General features: G+C 42.1%; 1 protein-coding gene across 1 annotated transcript; it reads left to right on the top strand.

Moving 5' to 3' along the window:
• The first annotated feature begins 3,803 nt into the window (after positions 1-3,803).
• Positions 3,804-13,501, top strand: LOC140224801 (uncharacterized). Its single transcript, XM_072301488.1, has 4 exons — positions 3,804-4,106; positions 7,153-7,416; positions 10,610-11,114; positions 12,938-13,501. Exons 1-4 carry the CDS (start codon positions 3,804-3,806, stop codon positions 13,042-13,044), a joined length of 1,179 nt encoding a protein of 392 aa, XP_072157589.1. The 3' UTR covers positions 13,045-13,501.
• The last annotated feature ends 1,466 nt before the right edge of the window (positions 13,502-14,967 follow it).

Below are 14,967 nucleotides of genomic sequence, written 5' to 3'. Positions count from 1 at the left end.
GCCCGCATATTTTGTCGTTCGTCGCATAAGAGGACGTGAACCCCATTCTAGGGTCGCAAAATTGACTTAAAATAATTCAATTTTGAACAAGATGCTATTTCGATATTTTTGCTGATTTTTGCGATTTTACAAAATTTTTATGATTTTTGCGTGAAATCAGAAAAAATTCTATGAAAAGTTTCAATGGTATGCTCAACAGTTTCCCCAGGAAATGATCTGATCACAAATGGAAGTTTTGCAAGGTTGGACGTTGCAGTTTGAGTTCTCTCGTTTTCAAGACGAAAATTTTAATATTTTGAATGGAAATTTATCATGATGTTTCCCAAAATTTTTTGCAAATTTTTTAAATTTTATTCAATAATATTCTCATATATATTTTAAAAACTATATTTTGGTTAGTAGTCTATTTAGATAAATAAAATAAATAGGAGATTTTTATACTTTACGACGTTATAAGCATTTCCCGACTTCAACCATCGACATCATGGTTCAGAGCTAGTCCAGGAGTCGATAAAATTAATTTTTGAACGTGTTCCACAGTGATGTATACTTGTAGAAAATGTTGTACCCACTCAAAAGTGGCTACAGCCGGCAAAAACTCATGTGCATATTTGGTCATTCGGTATCTACTGGAAGCTTACTTAACTTCTTCGATCACGGTGATACCTACGGAGTAATTATTGAAAATTTCATTATGCCGAATTTTGCACGGCCCGTGGGAGTGTTTATTCCTCAATGGAGACAGGAAACTAATAAACAAGCCAGTTCGGGCGCGCCGGGAAGGCCCTCATATGTGCGTAGCTTACAATGACCTCGTTGTCCACCCTCAATATTTTAGGAAAATTCATGACTTTTTTGCAAATTTTTGATGCAAATTCTTTTTGCAATGAGCTTGCCTCTGTAAATTGAACCGAACATCAGGAAAAGGAGTTATTTGAAAAGTGCAATCCTCGAAAAATATTACATTCTCGCCACAGGAACTAAATAGTATGATAGAAACCGAGACCATTGATGCTGCCGACCTAAGGAAAAACGCCGTATGAACATTCGAGATTTGCCGAATTTCCTCCGATAAAACCATTTTTTTAAGGAGAGTTATTCGTTTTTTTCCCTTGATATTTTCAGATATTTCAGATTAAATTTACAAGCAAAATTTTCTGAAAATCTTGAAAAAAAAATATGCGAAATTTTTCCAGAAAAGTCGGGTTCTTCCTTAGCACGGCAGAATGACTATCCTAGTTCATTTCATTGGCTCATGATCAGCGTCGATAGAAAAAAAATCAATCAAAGAACTTCCTCAGGTATTATTGAAACAGACCCGGTATGTGCTATCGTGCCCGCCTCATGTTGTTCAAAGTGTTCACAACGCAACGTGCAGCAGCTGAGCCGAGGCACCGTGATAAAGGTTGCCATATTTCCATACTGCAGAGACCATCACAGTAACGTTTAGTAAACAGTGTGGGCTCACATCGACTTGTGTTTTCTCATGAGCAGTAGCTGTTTGAATTGAAGCATTGAAAAACGTAAATTGGACGTATTTCTGCCAAACGGAACCAGAGACGTTCGGGAAAGATGGGGAGTGCTCGTGGTGAGCTGCAAGAAACAATGAGAATGCGGGCGTGATTCCTTTCGCGGAAATAGAAAAGCCGGGTTTTACACTAAATCAAACGGAACCAAGCGCCGACTACTTGAATATGCTAATTTATGAGCCGTAAGCATGTGACAAGAGCGTTGCAGGACAGGGCTCATGAGTTGTGCGTGTGCGTCCCTGCGTTGACGTCACTGGAGCTTGTTAATTCCCATTCATTCTCATGGCCGAGGAACTGACGAGCGCACTCCCTCTTTTTCCACCTGTCTTTGATCCCGTTTAACAGAAATACGTCCAAGTATCTAGGGTGAGAGTTATTTTAGGAATGATTGTCGCACGAATTCGTGTTTTGCATGGAATTTCAATTTTCAAACGTGTATGAGAGTGCTTCTGTCAAACGGAACTATGTGCCAACCCAAACTGAATGCGGCACTCATGAGCCATCGGCGTGTATTAACGAGAGCGTCGTGGACAGGTCTCATGAGTTAAATGTCGTCAACTTGAATCTTCTCGTCCCTGTCGTCGTCGCTGACGTCACTGGCGCTTTATAATCATCACTCATTCCTACGGTCCTCGACTAACTGGCACAACCCCTTTCTTTCCTATCTGTCTCTGGTTCCGTTTGGCAGAAATACGTCCAATTAAGGGGAGCCAGACACCCTATCTTCCCACTGTTAACGTTTGTACCTTTTCCTCAGGATCTACTGAACAAAAATCACTTCTCTTTTTTAAGCGTGCCAGTAGGGCTCGCTTTTTGAAATCACTCGGATGTACCATAGTACAGCACACAGATCAACCAATGCTATTCAACGGGTCGTCCAAATACTTTTTTCCTCGCACCCGTTTCTTTGTCTTTGAACCATTACACTGTCAAGCCCTGATGGTCTTTTACCAAAAAATCTAATGAACTGCTAATTGGAAACCCTTGAGAACATTTTTCTGTCAAAACCGTATTATTCAATTTGACAGAAACCTCATAGGAGCTTTCTTACGCTCGGAGGACTCAACTCTAGAACCTTCTTTCCCGCCAAAACTCTATAGCCAATGAGCGTCTTGCACTGTAAGTGCAATCTGTGATGAGCCTCGTGACTCATTATACTATGTACTAACCATGGCCCCTGCCGAAATCCACTTAAACCACTACAGTTATCTCGCGATATAGCTTTGGGTGTCCGGTTTCGAGCAAGGCAATAAAAGACGGCGAGGCGATTAACCGATTAACCATTCACCGTGATGCCAGGATCCACCAAATTTTCTCAAAAATTGTTTTCCGTCTATTTAGCGAGTTTTTCTTTACTTTCCGTTGAAGTACAAATAAAAAGAGACCTCATTTGTACAAATCGGCCGAATAGGAGAGAAGTTACAGTTCGAAATCCAAAGAGATTAACTGAACGCGATTTCGATGCACGGCAGTTCGCCCAAATCACGGTCGTGCGCAAATGCCGCATATCAGCTTAAAATCAAGATAATTGGACGGAATCTTTAAAATTAATTTACATTCAACGTTCATGAATCAATATTTTCTCCCAAATTTAGCAAAAAGTACCAATTGATGCAAAAAGCAAAGACGTGAAAATAAGAGGTATTTGTCCAACATTTCAGTTATTCGGCACGCTTTTCCAACATACTCATGTTGGATTTTTTCTTCTTGTTTTGTTTTGAACTTTGAACCCTCTTGAACACATTTTTACATGGGTTTTATTTAAAATTTAAAAAAATTGAAATTTTGGTGAATTTTTGAATTTTTTTTTTGTTAGAAATCATAGAATTTGGACATTTGAAATCAAATTAAATAAAATCCAGCTCGAAATTTTGGAAAAGCTCATGTTAATAATGTGCAGGAGAGTGCAAGAATTAGAACAAAACAAAGTTTTTGAAAATCGGTTCGGTGGATCCTGTGAAAAAGGTACATCGAGTGCTGAAAAATGTAGTTTTCGGGAAATGAGGAATTAAAACAGGAGAGAACATAGCGAGGGAGGGCCGAGCAACCTGAGTTTTAGTGTAATTTTGACTTCAAAATCTGCAAACCTTCCTCACTAAAAACGCAGGTAAACTTTAAAAGTACTCATCGGATCAAGTAAAACTTGGTCTGAAATTAAACGTGAGGAGTTGGAGATTAAGATTAGCCAGAAAAAAAAAAAGAAAAAAAATTTTTTTTTTTTCAATTTTCAAGTGTCTGGCTCCCCTAAATGGAAGAATTCTAAATTTTGTCAACATGTTTCAGGCAGAGGTGGAAACTCGGCCCCCGTTGGAAAAAGACCTTGCGCTAGGGTTGAGCGAGGGGCATTTGGAGCGAATCAACAGCGCCCTCAGCGATTCCTCAGTGACGGGCGGGAAAGTGCGGGCAGTTCTTCCAGGAGCGCGATGCCCGCGCAGTAAGAGTCACGGCGCCACCGCCCGCGGCTGGGACAAGAGCTTCCCGTTGGAGCCCCTCAAAAAAGGGGTCAAGGCCAAGACCATCCCCCTACACACCCCCATCCTCAACCTCGACGAGATCAACTCAAACCTCAGGCTCAAGGTAAAAAAAAAACTCCTGTGCACTCACGCAGTGCCGTGGCGTGCTTTGCGATATATCGATTCATCTACCATTTAAACTTGTGGAGAAGTACCGATAAACAGGGTGTTCGCAACCAACACCTTAATAATCGATTATTTACCACTGCTTCAAATGGGGAAATATCCATAGATCGTAAAGCACGCCCACGCCACTGGCACTCACGCTTTAAAATGCCTCAGGGTCTCTCTAAGAAGAAACAAGAAGAAGAAGAAGAAGAAGAAGAAGAAGAAGAAGAAAAAGACTTGATCAAATCTTCACCCTCCAGCCAAAGGATCACAAGCGCCATGCAACGTTTAAAAGTTCCCGCCGCCATTTTTTTTCTTTTACAGAGAAATTGTTCGACGAAGCTGTCCGCAAATGTCACTGATTTTTTTTTTTTGTGTTCTGCCAATAAAGTTCAGTAAAATTTTCAAACAGATTCAACGAACAATTTCTCTGTAAAAAAAATTAAAATGGTGGCAGACATTTTGAAACGTCGCATGCCGCTTGTGATACTTTGGCCGGGAGGTGACGAAATGGGTTGGTTGTACTGGTCGTAGAAGGGTTTTTTTGATAGCTCAAGCTTATTGATAAGTGCAACAGGACGTACATTATTTATGCTGAAAGGAATTGCTGCACGCAACCTTATGCACATAGTTCCTTTTAGCATGAATTCGTCCAATAGGATTAGTTCAAGAACATGGGTAAACAAGGCTAATAACATAAAACACTAAAAATTAGAACGTTTCAAGCCAAAACCGACTCACTTTCAGCTGCAAATAACGACAAAATGAATAAAAAATTGAATGGTGACCTGATCTTAGTTGATATCATGTAGCCACGCATTGACAAGCAAAAGTTAATAGGATCTGTCCAAACCCCAAGTTTTTATGTCAAGTATTGACGAAAATGCCGCTCATCAAAAAGGCGTTTTCGTCATCCAGCGGGATTGTGCGTACCATGGTTTCTTCCACCTTGATTTCATCAATCAGCGAAACGCGGTGGATGATGCCATTCACCCAATGAGCGCTATCTCCATTGATATTGGAGTGGAAACTTAACGTTTGAAGGGATCTAAATATTTGTCCAATCTGTAAGATGAAACCATCAAAACACAATTTTGTAACCAGCACAACCGACTCATTATTCGAGTTTTCAAACCGGACTTACAGTTCATGAGATCGAAATCTTCAACTGGACCGAGATGATACAGAAAGTTCGGTCACATTTCGCCACGAAGCAAAGGGCACTGTATCATACGAGATTGAAGGCAATCCAACGTATCATGATTGATGGCACCTTTCAAAAGCACGAAGTTCCCTTGCAAATTAAATCGAGTGACGACTACAAAAAGAGAGCGGTAGTCGAAAAACGTATTAAGTCCTATAATATCTGTATTCAATAACGTTTAACATGATTTTTGAACTTCATTAGAGGAAAAAGTGCTTTGATTCAAGCATTTTACAGCCGAGAAGATTTCCTTATGAATCGATAAAGAAAAGAATGCCTGCGTAAAGAAGAAAATATGCTTATATAAAAAGAAAAGTCAGTTACATTAAGCAGAAACCCGCTTTCATTCAGCGATTTTATTTTTGATTCAAAACAGAATCTTCTTGATGGCATACTTAAGAATGTTTTTGCCTAAATCGAGTTATTTTTTTCTCTAATGGTTTCAATAAATTATGCTAAACGTTATTGAATACGGATGGTAGGACTCGGTGAGTTTTTGGACTAACGCTCTCTTTTTGTGCCGCAGTATATTGATTTATTTTGAGAGAAAAGCTCCGTACTCGTAAAGGATGCCGGTCATTCTTAATATGCTGGACCTTCAATTTCGTTTGTTTCTGTGCAAAAACTCTGTCGTGAAATAGTTGCTTGAGGCGCCGCGCCGCGGCAGGCGGGCGGCCAACGCTTAACGCGCATTGGCGCCTACAAACCTAAGGGGATACTTCAAGCATTGCGCAATGCGTGAAGTATCGCTGTTAGGTTTGTAGGCGCCTGTGCGCGTGTCGCACAAGCGCACAGTGCGGCATCCTGAAGGACGATGTGGACAATAATCGGTAAAAGACACTTAACTTTAACATTAATGATAGTAGCACCGACGTAGGAAAACCCGTCGGCACTATCAAATTAAAACACTCGAGGAATAAGAAATGTTATATCTCTGCTGCAGCCTGATTGTTGAAATTTTGTGTTTGTCGGGTAGACATAGATGACATAGGTTATAAGGCGGAAGCGTGATTGGTCGGCTATGTCTTATCGCTGCTTTGTCGTGCCTATGACAGGTTGAACTCACGACACGCTAACGGCACCCTTTAAGGTTAATCTTCAGCTGTAGTTCTGAAAAAATCCACCACGTCGCGCTGCTAAAATCCGACTACGAAATCAGTGATTATTTAAATATCACAATAGATATCTTAAATTTCTAAGACTCATAAGTTCTAGCAGCATACGTCTGGAATCCTTAGAAACAAACGCGAGCTTTGAAAGTTTAATAATAAAAGCTACAATTTGATCCCAGTTTCTCTTACGGGATATCTGTAAGTGCGAGAGAGACAGCTCATGGTGGGAGAGAGATATCTGCAACTGCTGAGAGCGATCAATCGCGATTGGTTACATCAAGGTCATCATGCTTTACCCTACTTTTTTCTGGGATCAAATTTAAGAGCTTCAGAAGTTTCTTCTTACGTCGTTTTTAGTGTCAATAGGAAGAAGAATGTTATGGCTAGAACTTATGACTCTTCGATTTAAGCAGAAGTTCCCCTAACTTTCATAAAAGCTCAAGGACTTTCGTGGAGCTGTACGGACTCTAAAACACAGCGGTGGCGCCCCCTGCGCGGAGAAATTTCTTACCTCACGCAGCTGTAGATAAACCTTAAGTTTCTGACAGTATGTCGTCCATTCCATCTGACAAAGGCACGATGAGGCAGCGATAAGACATAGCCGACCAATGAGTGAGACATGCATTTATACTTTTAAAGTAAATACTTTGTAAATCTCTAATACTTCACAACGCTGGTGTCTGCAGGATAAGTTCAGTTTCAACAAAAGCCCGGGGCTTAACGGCGACACGCAAGGCCTGAGCAACATCAACACTGTGATATTCACGAAGCTGCCCAACATCGGCGGACCGCTCATCTCCGAGAAGAAACCCGATAACAGGATCGGTGAAGAGTTCAATGCTCAGAGTGGCATAACCACCAACAAAGGGGAAATGTCGCCCACCAAGGATGTCAGTGCTATCACCAGAGGAATTTCCCGCCTACCAGTCTCGCCCAAAAGGAAAATCGAGGTAGGCACTTGATGGTCATGATTATTATTATTTTACTATATCGATTTAAAATCTTCCGAAAAAAGAAGGGTTTTCGGAGGAGCTCTTTGCAGACGGGCCAAAACCAAGTCCGCAAAGAGTGGGGATTAAAGGGGAGAAAATTACATGAGGTGGGATATTAAGGTGGGGGTGCAAGTTGCAGTACCTAAGATTGAAAATCATCAGGATACCAGGTGCCTCTGGGGGGTATTACACTTGGAGATGGGGGGGAAGGGGGCTCAGGGCCTCACTCCAACGGTTGTGCGTCATAGGGAGCAGTACCTCAAACAAGCAGAGTATGCTTCCTATATGTAAAATTGTGATATTAGTGGACGTATTATTAAAAATTTCTAATTTTTATAAGTAATTTCGAAAAAATGTTGAGCCTTCACTTTGAAAGAAAAAGTACGCCATTTGAAAAATTTGTTTAAATACCTAAAAAACTGATCAGAGATTTTTCCAAATTCGACCAAATTGTTTTCTTCCTCTTCCTTCATGCACGCTGGGCTTGTCGATTTCCTTTGACATTTTTGCAGTGGTGAATGCATAGCCGAAGTGCGCTCCAGCTAGAATAGAATTTAGCATATGGGTGGTTTTTACTACGAGGATTAAAAATCGACGAGTGGTACGGAATATAACAAAAGAATATGAAGTATGCAAAACGATAATCCGATCGTATCGGAACTTGGCTGTTTTGGAAACGCCTTCAAATGCGGCGTGATACCTCACGCATTCCTGAGCGTTCAAATAGTTGTATCATCGCGCCGTAAGAATGTGACGGAAGATTTAAATGGAAATAGCCTCCATGCACGCTGAGAGTGCGATTTCCTTTGACATTTTTGCAGTGGTGAATGCATAGCTGTAGTGCGCTCCAGCTAGAATTGTATATAGCAAATGGGTAACTTTTATAGGAGGATTATAAATAAACAAGTGGTTAGAAATGAAAACAATAGAATATGAACTATGCAAAACGATTATTCCGATAACAGAACTTGGCTGTTTTGAAAACGCCTTCAAATGCGGCGTGATAACTCATGCATTCCGGAGATTTCAAATAGTTGTAGCATTGCGCCGTAAGAATGTGACGGAAGATTTAAATGGAGATAGCCTCCATGCTTGCTGGGCTTGTCGATATCCTCTGAAATTTTTGCAGTGGTGAATGCATAGCTGAAGTGCGCTGCAGCTAGAATTGTATTTACAAATGGGTGGTTTTTCTACGAGGACTAAAAATAAACAAGTGGCACGGAATATAAAAAAAGAATATGAACTATGCAAAACGATGATCCGGATATCGGAACTTGGCTGATTTGAATTGATTGATCTTGTCTTAGAAATGAGACGGAAGATTACAATTGAAATAGACTTCATGCACGCTGACCTTTTCGATTTCCGGGAACATTTTTGCAGTCATGAATGCGCTTAAGAACGCCTCAGCTAGAAATGTATTTAGCAAATGGGTGGTTTTTATAGGAGGATTATAATTAAACAAGTGGTTAGAAATGGAAACAAAATAATATGAACTATGCAAAACGATCATTCCGATAACGGAACTTGGCTGTTTTGAAAACGCCTTCAAATGCGGCGTGATACCTCACGCATTCCTGAGCGTTCAAATAGTTGTATCATTGCGCCGTAAGAATGTGACGGAAGATTTAAATGGAAATAGCCCCCATGCACGCTGTGCTTGTCGATTTCCTTTGACATTTTTGCAGTGGTGAATGCATAGCTGTAGTGCGCTCCAGCTAGAATTGTATATAGCAAATGGGTAATATTTATAGGAGGATTATAAATAAACAAGTGGTTAGAAATGGAAACAAAATAATATGAACTATGCAAAACGGCTATGATTCCGATAACGGAACTTGGCTGTTCTGAAAACGCCTTCAAATGCGGCATGATACCTCACGCATTCCGGAGAGTTCAAATAGTTGTATCATTGCGCCGTATTAATATGACGGAAGATTTAAATGGGAATAGCCTTCATGCAGGCTCGCCACATCCCATCTCGGGCCCTGGTACCAGTTTTAAGGTTCGGGCCCCAAGCACGGAGGGGGGGGGGGATCCGAGGGGCATCCCCCGAGAAATTTTAGAATTTATACGACTAATTGGACGCATTTTGAAGTTTCCATAAAGAATTTGTCCATCAGTTTCTGCGGAATAATTAGGTTTTTTTTTCTACTTTCAGCACTAAATACTTGCGAATTGTTGCATTCAAAACATCTGGAATTTTTTTTTTTTTTTTTGGGGGGGGGGCGGGGGGCGTATTATACTATTTTCAGTTCAATGAGGGCCAGGCCTCCCTGGACTCCCCCTTCGTTTGTCTATGGCAAGGGAGTTGAGCCATGAGCCATTGAAGTCGAGGATGCCCAGACTGGAGACTCTTAGCATCTGACGACGGAAGAAAATGAAACGTAGTTGCTAAAAATATCCCTCTGTACTGAAAATCTCGAAAATAGATAGAAATTTTCCAAGAAGTATATTTCTTTGAAATTTTAAGAAGAATTCTACAGTGCCCGAGCGTGTTTTCTGGAAATCTATTCACCTTTTCGCGAAATTTTTAGGGTAAATTTTTCACTTTTTCTTACGAAACAAGGGTTGCATGTGAATTCGTAGTGGTTTTTCACGGGTAACACGGGCCTCCTCCGGGGCCTGGGCCCCGGTACCAGAGACCCAGTATCCCCCCCCCCCCCCGTGGCGGGCCTGTCTTTAACGCAAAGAAAATTTTGTCAAAAGTGACAAAGTTACATTTTTCTGGTACCAAAAGAACTTCATTAGAATCCAAACATTTCTCTCCTTCAAGAATTTTTCCCTTTGTAGTGGAAGAGGTTTCGTACTAAATGCATTTAGAGAATTACTCGGACCTAATACCTCTTTAAAACCGAAGTTCAATTATAAAGAAAACAATTGGACGTATTTCTGTTAAACGGAACTAAGCGCCAAATTGAGTTCCTTTTGAGGATTTCAGAATCCTGGATAGCGCGTTCTGTCAACCGGAACTAAGCGCCATGGAAAAGCATTGCGAATATAGGACGGAACGAGCATCGCGTTTCGCAACACCCGCCAATCCAAGCCCCCCTCTCCCTTCCTCCCCCGATGGCGCTTAGTTCCGTTTAACAGAAATACGTCCAATTTACAGAATTTGCCTCATTTTATGTCCTTTCTTTTTTTCCTCCAGCCTCCGAAACCGATCGGCGGCCTGACGAAAGTGGCGAGCACAGAGGAGAAAAAGCCGCAAGCTCCACCCCAAGCTCCGGGCCGGCGAGTTCCGCGCCCCAACATCACGACGACGACTCTGAGCCCGCCGAAGACTGTGACGACAGCCAAACCGACGATCCCGGTGATCAAATCCCTGAAACCACCGGCCGTGAAACCGGCGCCGCTGAAACCCAAGGCCCCAGCGCGGGCGGGGGCGGGGGCGGGGGTGGGAGCGAAGGCGGCGCCCAAGGACGAGGACAGCGACGGACTTCGACCCGAAGAGCCGCCCGGTGCCCCCCGGCCTGGAGCAGTGCCCCATCTGCTTCCGGAGCTTCGCGCCCGACCGCATCGCCGCCCACAAGAAGGTCTGCCAGAAGACGACCAAGAAGAAGCGCAAGGCCTTCGACCCCGTCAAGCAGCGGCTCGAGGGCACCGAGGCCGCCCAGTTCTTGACCAAGAAGGGCGGCAAGGTCCCCACACCACCGGTGAGATTTTCACGCATTCAACTGGGTACCTATACTGCCGAGGTAAGGAAAAACGCCGTATGAGTCTTCAGGCGTTGCCAAATTCCCTTTGACAAATCACTAATTATCAAAAAAATTTACGCATATTTTTCTTCCAATTCTCAGATAATTTTGTTCGTGATTTGATCTAAAAAGTCTGAAAATTTCAGGAAAAATATTGATAATTTTCCTCAAAAATAAACATTTTATCGGAGGAAATTTGGCAACTCTCGAATGTCCATACGGTGTTCTTCCTCAGCACGGCAGTTTATGGAAAGAGAATAGGGTATATAGAGTCGCAATGTCAATGGGAGAGCTAGCGCCATGTTCTGGTCGACCAGTTCCGAGTAGAGTACCTGTATACAGGAGAGTATTGTCATCACTGTGCCGCTCTCCGATTGGTTCATCAGTATATCATGGAGCTCCAAAGTTGGCCCGGTGTAAACAAACCCGACTCAGAGGAGCACGTATTATCGGCTGAGAAATGAATGATAATCACACTCAAAGGTTAATTTCCGGCAAAATATCCATCGGAGTACGATCCGAAGTCCGACTAGAACTTTGTAGAACTTTTTCGCCATCTTGTTTGTTTACAGTTGGCCAAACTAAAAGCGGAGGGGTTGGGGTTTGTTTACATTGGTCCAAAGGGGCTCCATGATAGCCGACCAATCAGAGAAGCAGCACACTTTTTCTGTAATAAAAGGATTGAGATGGCAATACTCTCCCGTATATAGGTACTCTAGGTTTGGAAAACTGGAAGTCACAAATTAATAAATGTATAGTGTTTCTCATAAGAAATTTTGTGCTCTCAATAAAAGGCCCAATGACATTTTCCCGTAAGATTGCTTGTTTTTGAGATTTAAGCGAAAAACCGATCGCCGGCAGCGTATTTTGACCCCCCTCCCCCTCCGAACGCTGACGTTGAATAGTTTTCTATTTAAAAAATGAAGTATGACAGGAAGTCTACGACGTCGCAATGCCAGATACGGGGTCTGGTAGTTTCACCGTCGATATGCATCTCACGCAAGGACCGCATGTGTTTGGCGCAATGCGTGAAGTATTCCTGCACTCTTGTAGGCGCTAATATGTTTTGTCGCCCGACCAGCGACCGTGTGTGTTGCGCAATGCGTGAAGTATTCCTGCACTCCTGCAGGCGCTAATATGCTTTTCGCGCTGACTAGCGGCCGCACAATATTTGGAGTGATTAGAAACGATGATGCAGCATTAAATTGAAACTGTAGAAACAGAGTAAAGATAATAAGTTTGAAGAATGGCTGGGTAAAATTGATGAAACGGTTCATGCAGACGGTTTGGATAGAGTACCTATATACGGGAGAATAGAATATTGCCATCTCTGTGCTGCTCTCTGATTGGTTCATCAGTTTTAGGCTATCATGGAGCTCCAAACTCGGCCCAATGTAAACAAACCCGACCCAGAGGAACACGTATTATCGGTTGAGGTATGAATGATAATCACACTCAAAGGTTAATTTTCGGCAAAATATCCATCACAGTACGATCCGAAATCCGAACTCAATTCAGAAGTTGGATATAAAAAAATGTCTATCACGTCCAAAATCACGCCTAGAACTTTGTAGAACTTTGTCGCCATCTTGTTTGTTTACAGTTGGGCAAACTAGGAGCGTAGGGGTTGGGGTTTGTTTACATTGTTCCAACTTTGTATCATGAACATCATTGAAACATGTATCAGAATGCTTAACTTCGTGCCTTGTCTGGTGAACCATTGCTTTGAAAGATGGCTGATCTGTTGTCTCTCGTTTGATATTGAATTTGTATAATTTCAGGCGCCGAAAAAATCCAACTGGAGAGCAAAGCACGAGGAATTCATAAACAACATAAGAGCGGCCAAATTAGCGCAAGAACATGTGGCGAAGGGTGGAAAATTGTCTGACCTGCCGCCGCCACCCCCGATGGACACCTCCCACCTGACCCCGTGCCCCCACTGCGGCAGGAAGTTCAACGAGCAGGCCGCCGAGAGGCACATCCCCAGATGCGCCGAGATCAGCAAAAGAACCCCAAAGAAACCGACCCCTGTCAAAAGGAGATGAATCCATTCTCCTCGTGGAAAATAATCTAATAGAATCCATTTTGGATGTAGGGAAAAACTCTGCATCACATGTGAGCCTTTGAGAGCACGAATTCTGATGCGTTTTGAGGTTCAAGTGGAAATCCTCATAAGCCTGTGTCACACTATCAAAATGTCAAGGTCAAGTGTTGTGATTGGTCCAAGTCATCGAATTAGCCAATCACACCACCTGACCTCGATATTTTGATGGCTAGTTTTGATAGTGTGACACAGGCTATAGCTTGTTTTTCCTCACGGCCGTCTGATTAGACTTTGAAGACACGCTTCGGTTGTGACTCGTCGACGTCACCTCCCGGCCAGAGTATCACAAGCGCCACGCGACGTTACAAAATATTCGCCGCCATTTTATTTTTTTACACAGAAATTCTTGGTTGAATCTGTTTGAAACTTTTACTGAATTTTATCGGCAGCGCAAAGAAAATTCAGTGAAATTTTCGGACAGTTTCGTCGAACAATGTCCCTGTAAAAAAAATAAAAGGGCGGCGGGAAATTTAAACATCGCACGGTGCTTGTGACACTTTGGCCGAAAGGTGACGATGAGACAAATTCATAGGGAGTTTCCGATATGAAGCTCACTGACTGAGCAAAAGACTGAAAAGTTCCTTAACGAAATTTCACCATGTTTTTCCTCAATTTGTTGCTCCTTAGAATGTTGGAAATGATTCAAATGTTAGACGTTGATCTCGAGGGCTTATAAAGAAAAATGTGGATTCGATGTTCCTTTTTCAAGCGACGAGGTGGTTTCAATCCATCTCAGGTGTCTTTTAACCCTACATCTAGTCGAACTTTCTTCGGAACTATTTGAGATGACCCCTAACTTTTTTTTTGAGATAAACCCTAATCTTCAATCAGAAATGACCCCAAATTCTTTTTCCGAGATGACATAGAGAACCCCGTTTTTCAGATGCCCTCCATCTTCCATTATATTCCCCGAAATTCCGGCTTAATGAAACCTCCCCCCCTCCCCCACTCACGGAATTGCATAAACACTCTATTTGAGATGACCTCTACAGATCAATTGACCACGAATCCTCTTCCGATTCTGAAACGTCCTTTTCCCGTTTAAAGCCGAGGTACACGAGTGTACTTTGTGAGTTTGAACGATGTTCTAATGGAGCAAATTGTCGAAGCGTGTCTTCGTTGATATAGATTTACCTACGTAAAATAACTTTATTATTGTTTACAGGGCCGGATTTACTTATTTGCCGCCCATAGGCCGCCTGTATTTTGCCGCCCCTTTCTAGTCCGTTTTATATCATCATTAAGAATCATCAAATATGGACCTGCCGAAGGGATGCATAAGAAGCGTTTATATACTCATGTTGGGCGCACTTTTTTTTGAAATCCCTGTCCACACTAGCATAAAGTCTCGATACTTTGTACGAAAGTTAAAGCTGCACTTTTACCAGCAAAAGACGAAAAAGTCAGAAATTACTATAGTTTTATACTCTCGGGAAATGAGAGATTTTGCCGGCTTTTTTCGTTCGTAATTTTTTTTCTGAATCCGAAATACATTTTTTTGATACCCATGTTTAAAAAAATTGCAAAATTTGCCACCTCCCTAAATCCGACCCTGCAAATAAACCAATTTTTTCCCACTGTTACTCTAAATTATTTAGGTGCAATAATAAGTAATAACAGATGTTTCCTCCTGACCTCACAGATTTTTTTGCTTTTGTAATGCGATTTTCGACGAAACATTTGGGGTCCAAAAAAATAGCTTATATC

The sequence above is a fragment of the Bemisia tabaci genome, chromosome 6 (assembly GCF_918797505.1).
Source record: "Bemisia tabaci chromosome 6, PGI_BMITA_v3".
Taxonomy (NCBI): domain Eukaryota; kingdom Metazoa; phylum Arthropoda; class Insecta; order Hemiptera; family Aleyrodidae; genus Bemisia; species Bemisia tabaci.
This window is presented reverse-complemented; position numbering and strand designations above follow the sequence as displayed.